This window comes from Gigantopelta aegis, chromosome 1 (assembly GCF_016097555.1).
Source record: "Gigantopelta aegis isolate Gae_Host chromosome 1, Gae_host_genome, whole genome shotgun sequence".
Lineage (NCBI taxonomy): Eukaryota > Metazoa > Mollusca > Gastropoda > Neomphalida > Peltospiridae > Gigantopelta > Gigantopelta aegis.
Genome location: NC_054699.1, coordinates 14,380,525 through 14,387,506, shown reverse-complemented (window position 1 = coordinate 14,387,506; position 6,982 = coordinate 14,380,525). Strand labels below are relative to the sequence as shown.

Here is a 6,982-nt window from a genome sequence, read left to right as displayed (position 1 = left end):
ATATGTAAGTTTAATCGTAGAAATATTTTATTAGTCGGAAATATCTTTTACAATGCAGCAAACTCAGGAATGTCCCTTTAACAGGACGCAAATTCGGTACCTTTCAACCTTTAGTTCCATTAATAAGCCACTACTCCTTCGAGACAGTTTAATTATTGTCATAGTACCGCTTCAAGGAACATGTATTCTTGTTCAGTAGAAAACTGAAATATAATCGATATTTTCCCGGGGACAAACAAACAACGTTTGTCAATTTTTAATGTTGCCAAACCTTTATTCTGACTTCTTTTCACACTATTTCATTTGTGATTTTTTTCTACCGAATAGACGTCAAGGCTCGCAAATCACTCAAAATACTTTTTGATGTTTTATTCTAGTTAAAAGTATTCCTACGTTTTCTTCATTAAACTTTTGTCAACTTAAAACATAAAATATATTCCATATTTTTGCGTTTGTTGAAGGCTTTTATAATGACGTTTTGCTCTGCTTCAGAACAATAATTTGGCAACAGACATGCTAGGTTGCTATCTGTCTATAATTTAATGTGAGTTAGAAAAATTACAAGATGAAGACTATGATTCTTGTGTCGGTTTTATTGACGGGTCTTCTGTTAAAAGTCAAAGCCTCTTTACGTACATGTACAAATATGGACAACTTCAGCTTCCTTCGCAGGAATAAAAAAATAATGGGTCGAGGTATAGACGTCATAGAAGACACTGGACTGGTGGAATGTGCGGCAGAATGTAAACTTCGTAAAAAGTGCAAATCACTCAGCTTTGTGCATTCCAGTGGAAGATGTTTGCTTTATGAAAATGCCATCGGACAAGGCGGGAACGCCGTCTTTGATTCACTTGGAACTGATATAAGCAACATACAAGACTGGCCCTCGGTAAGCATCAATATATATATATATCTATATGTATCTATGTATGTATGTATGTATGGATGGATGGATGGAACATTGAATGGATGGATGAATGGATGCATGGATGGATGGATGTAAATATGTATGTATGTCCATCCGATCCTGCTAAACGTGGCAATATGTGCATGTCCTTATAATCCAAACCCTCCTAATGTTCGTATAATTCTAACCGATTGTATCATCAGTACCAAACGATTATAACTATTGATAGATAATATATATATATATATATATATATATATATATATATATATATATATATATATATATATGTGTGTGTGTGTGTGTGTGTGTGTGTGATGTGTGTGTGATGTGTGTGTGTGTGTGTGTGTGATGTGTGTGTGTGATGTTTGTGTGTGTGTGTATGTATGTATGTGTGTGTGTGTGTGTGTGTGTGTGTGTGTATCTGCTATTTTGATATGTTATCTGCTAGCGAAAGTATCTGCATAATGGGTAGTTAGTCTCAAAAAGTAACTACACAAATATATTTGTACAGAGAATCGCTGGTCCTTGTAAAAACCATGGCTGTTCCGACTACGAAGTGTGTAAACCGACGAGCAGATACTCGAAGGAATGCGTCACAGCATGTAAGTGATCAGTGAGAATTTGCCACATTTGAAACAATCAAGATAAGTGATACATAAATAACTTTAAAGTGACAGAACCTTGTTTTTTAAACACTACGGCGGTTTTTTCATTATTAGAGACGTTTTTGATCATTGCAATTAGACCTTACTTAGACTTTATTGTTTAGATTAATTATCCATTTCCGTATATTCCGCAGTTTGTCAGGTCATACTGGTGTTTCTAATACCACGATATACATTTTTCATATTTTAAAAACGCGCGTACTTATGAGAAGTAACGGTTACGGAGACGAGCTCTAGTTTATTTATTATTAAGGATAAATCCCTGTTTCAGCGTCACAGAATCTTTTTTCAGTCTGTTGTAACTTTACAGGCCCGTAGCCTTTGAACGGAACTCATCAAATGCGGAGCCGTAGACGGGGGTGGGGGTGGGGGTGGGGGTGGGGGTCCCTAGAGGGTAAAATGGGTTTGGCGCCATACCCAAATATTTTTGCAGATTTTATTCAGGGTTTTTTTGTGTGAACCTTTTGACAAAATTAATTGATCTTATTATTACTGTATGCCTTTCTTAACCCTAACCCTAAACCTAACCCATTTTCTTTCTGGGGGAGGTTCAACTGTGGTTGAAATCAGTTCCATAGTGCCATACCCAAAAATTTCTTTCTAGCAGAAACACTGATATAGAAGCCCTTGTCAAACAATTTATTTACGGTTATATGGCGTCAGACATATGGTTACGGACCACACAGATATTGAGAGAGGAACCCCGCTGTCGCCACTTCATGTGCTACTCTTTTTGATTAGCAGCAAGGGATCTTTTATATGCACCATCCAACAGACAGAGTAGTACATACCACGGTATTTGATAAACCAGTCGTGATGCACTAGTTCGAACGAGAAATAGCCCAATGGGCCACCGACGGGAATCAATCCCACACCAACCGCGCATCGAGCGAGCGCTTTCCCACTGGGCTACGATCCGCCCATGCGGTTATTGGATGGCAAACGCAGTTATATCGACGCATGGTCACAGATGAAATCTGCTGTCGCCACATGGCTACTCTTTCCAAATAGCAGCAAGGAATCTTTATGTGCACTTCCCACATCCCACAAACAGGATAGCACAACCGACGTCCTCTGATGGACCAGTTATGGATCACTGGTTGGGACGGTAAATAATCAAACGGGCCCACTGAGGAGGATCGAACCTTCAGCAAATGGAACCTCAGATAAACGTTCTTGCTACGTCCCGCTTCCTAACTTGCATAAGATCATACCATTTCATTGTATAAATACAAAGTCGAGTTGCATTTTCCTCGGGTGCTGTTGGACGAATAATGTAGCAATCTCGTTCACATCTATATCTTGGTCATAATGAATGGTTAGGAGCGCCAAATTAGAAAGGCGCCCCAGTCCCATAGACGCACGTATATATGTATGTAATCGCCGGAGTGTGCTAAAGCTTCGTTCACACTCGCACGAAGTAACCGGTAATGTGCATGCGATCTTTAGCAGAACGAAGATATTTGAAAACATCGTTTTATTATATAACATTTAGTGAAATATCTTAAAATGTCGCTGAAATAAAAGTGTTATCAGTCACTCAGTGATTACTAATCATCGGCGATTGGATGTCAAACATTTGGTAATTCTGACTCGTAGTCAATACAGGAAACCTGCGACATTTTCTTAATGCAGCAAGGGATCTTTTATATGCACTTTCCCACAGACAGGAACGCACATACCACGGCCTTTGTCCAGTTGTGGTGCACTGGTTGGAACGAGAAAAAATCCAATCAGCTGAACGAATTCACTGAGGTGGTTAGATCCTGCGAGGCAAACACCTCAAGCGAACGCTCAACCGACTGAGCTAAATCTTTCCCCTCTGACCAAAAAATAACAAATAACTATGCTTCCACTCTAGTCTGTAAACTCACTAATATTGTTATGTTTAGACTGTGTTGACTTTCTGAAGACCTTTATATATCTATTATCTTGTAATAAAATGCACTTTCAATCTACTTATGCCTTTCTCTTTTTGAATCGTATATAATACATTATTAACCATACCGCTATAACTGATTTGGTGATTGGGGAGTCCGACGGGGAGCAAACCTGGCTATGTTATCCCGGTCATTTGGGGACAAGGACTTTTATATGTTACGTAAAATCCTTCTCTTTTTTTTTCATTTGAGCGGAACTCTCAATCCCGCGGAGGGGTGGGGGGGGGGGGTCGACCGATCCTCCCGATCCCCCCTGGCTACGGGCCTGCTTTATACAAATGTATTACAGGTTTGTAGATTTGCCAGACGTAATCTCCATTGTCACGGATTCAAAGTAGAGAGATGAGGTGTGTGCCCAGGACAGCGTGCTTGAACCTTAACTGGATATAAGCACGAAAATACGTTGAAATGAAATGCAATATCTCCATTCAATTCATTTCATTTCAGACAGACATACAATCCCCATGAATAAATTAATAGAACTATAACCCCAGAAGAATTTGTGCTGCGAACAATACCAACTAGCTTTTGATAAATAACACGATTCTGTCAAACTTAGCGGACCCAGTACCACAACACTGTTAAGCGTATAAATAAATAAATAAAGCGAAAGCGTGTTTTCATGGTGTATTTATTGTGGACACACAAAAAAAAAAAAGTGCGTTGTTTAACTGTATTGATACACGACAACAAGTTAAAATACCAGACAAACAATAGACCACCTCTTTTTCATTATTTTCATGACCTAGGCGTAGTTACCCATTCTTACGTTGATAGTATAAAGTCCATATAATGCGTCATTGCTTTGTTCGTTTAATACTTATTTTCGAAATTATATCCTATTAAAGTTCAAGCACGCTATCCTGGGGGACACACCGTAGCTATCTGGGTTCCGTTTTACGAAGCGACCTTAGCACTAAGATCAATAAAGTTAAAGTCCATTTTGTTTGACGACAACGCTCGAGCCCATTGATTTATTAATCATTGGCTATTGATTAAAACACATTTGTTTTGTTTAACGACATCACTAGAGGACATTGATTTATTAATCATCGGCTATTGGATGTCAAACATTTTGTAATTGTGACATATAGTCTTAGAGAGGAAACCCGCTACATTTTTTTTCATTAGTAGCAAGGGATCGTATATATGCATCATACTCCCCCGAAAAAGAACCCTTCACCCACAAATAAATACCTAAACATCTAAAAAAGAAAACCACAAAGAAGAAGAAGAAACCCCAAACAATTCCAATTTTAAAAAAAGTGATTAGAAATAATTTTCCACATGGGTCGGGATATAGCTCAGTGGTAAATCCCTCGTCTGTGACGCGTATCGTAACAGAATTAATCATTCTTAGTGGACTCGAGGTGTTTCCCATCCCAACCAGGAAAGTTTTGCTCCATAGAAAATCCAGTTTTGTGGTAGCAGGCTCTGTCTCTTTCTCTAGGGAAAGTGATAAAAAGAACTACAAAAAATAAAGACTCACTCCCCCAAGTAGAGAGAGAGAGAGAGAGAGAGAGAGAGAGAGAGAGAGAGAGAGAGAGAGAGAGAGAGAGAGAGATTCATGTAGACAAGACGGCACATACCACGGCCTTATGTATACCAGTTCTATAGAAGTAGTCTGTGTGGCTGCATTTGGTTCACTATGTTCGTCCATCTGCTTTTTTTCTCTCTCTGTCGCTCTGTCTCTCTGTCTGTCGCTGTCTCTGTATCTCCCCCCCCCCTCTCTCTCTCTCTCTCTCTCTCTCTCTCTCTCTCTCTCTCTCTCTCTCTCTCTCTCTCTTTCTTTCTTTCTTTCGGCGAGATAGTTTTGTTAGACAGCAATTACCCGTAGTTTAAAATGTGTTAAAATGTGTTGAGGTATAGCTAAAAAACATTTATTTCCTTTCCTGTTCTAGACTGTCCAAGCCCTCCAACTGTTGACCACGCCCAGGCTACCTTCGTGACAACCTACGAGACGACAAAAGTAGGAAGTCAACTGTCCTACACGTGTGATGTCAACTTCCACCCAGTAGGTAACAGAACCTGTCTACCAGACGGAACGTGGTCTGACTTCAGATGTGAACCTGGTGAGTTTACATTCATTCTTAATTTAATTTGTAGTCCATCTGTTGTTTCTATGCAAATACTTGTTGTTAAAAAATGATAGGCATTGCTGGTTAAAACGTCCAATGAGTCGGTATATTTTGTTTGTTTGTTTAACGACACCACCAGAGCACATCGATGAATTAATTGGATGTCAAGCATTTGGTAATTCTGTCTCGTAGTCATCAGTGGTAATCCGCTACAGTTTCCATTAGCAGCAAGGGATCTTTTATATGCACTTTCCCACACTGGTGCACTGTTTGGAACGAGATAAACCCTAATCAGTTTAATGGATCCACCGAGGTGGTTCGATCCCACGACGCATGCATCACAGGCGACATCTCAACGACTGAGCTAAATCCAGCCACTCCTATTGCCAATCTCGGAAGATTAGGCCCCGATTCCATTGTGCGCAAAGAAATGCACTTTTTACTGAGGTCAAGGAGATTAAAATATTTATAGTCCGTCTACGTCAAAAAGGAAAGCGATAAAATTGATGATTTGACATTTAACTCTAAAATGAATAACGTTGAAACTCATATTGAAACATAATATTAAGTTATAAACCCATACCAACTCATGTCAGTGAAAATAATAATAATAATGTTTCTTGAAAAATTGCCATCAATAATCCAGTGCTCTACAAAGCGAGTAAATTACTAGCCATGGCGACTAAAAAAATTCCCTGGCGTCTAAAAAATAAAATCACATTTGCTAGTTGGCGACTGTCCAATACTTCAATCTGTAAACAAAACTGGACATCGGAAAACACAGTGGACCAGTAGCAATTTATCATCTATAAAACTTGTTTTCTATCGGTAATTTATTTGAAAAATAAAAGTTTGAGACAAGTTATATCGGACTATGAATAACGATTTTCCAATATTCAAGAGTAAACACGTTAAGGGAGGTAATACTTCGTTATGATGTTATCTCCCTTGACTTTAATTTCAAGCGTTTGGAAATAATTCGGCCCGTTCAGTTTTGGACCAAATCGGTCCTGTCCCATTTAGAGCCCGGGTTTATTTATGTATTAAAATGAGATTGTTGAGTCACTGTGTGTCTTTACTGTTTGAAACTCAAACGTTAATTATTTTAAATGATCAACGTATATGTGTGTTATGCTGCGCTCCAATCGTCTCGTGCTTATCGTGATAACGGGTCTCTCCACGATAACAACTTCTCCAGTCGTGACTGTCGTTTTAATCACGTCGGAAGTCATGTTCACCATTGGAGGATAAAAACATGTTTCTATTTTCATGACTTGACTTTAGACGGCTTTAAAGACACAACTATTTAAAAAAACAGTATTTATGGATTCACAAAGGCAGTATGTGAAGAAAATAAATATTATTTAAACCAAAAGTAAGGTAGCTGAT

General features: G+C 38.8%; 1 protein-coding gene across 1 annotated transcript in view; it reads left to right on the top strand.

Moving 5' to 3' along the window:
• Positions 1-414: 414 nt before the first annotated feature.
• Positions 415-6,982, top strand: part of LOC121390047 (sushi, von Willebrand factor type A, EGF and pentraxin domain-containing protein 1-like) — a 29,440-nt gene continuing 22,872 nt past the window's right edge. Inside the window, exons 1-3 of the mRNA XM_041521787.1 lie at positions 415-889; positions 1,422-1,512; positions 5,417-5,587. Of these exons, the coding sequence (XP_041377721.1) occupies positions 566-889; positions 1,422-1,512; positions 5,417-5,587 (586 nt within the window). The 5' untranslated portion in view covers positions 415-565. The remainder of the gene's footprint in view (positions 890-1,421; positions 1,513-5,416; positions 5,588-6,982) is intronic.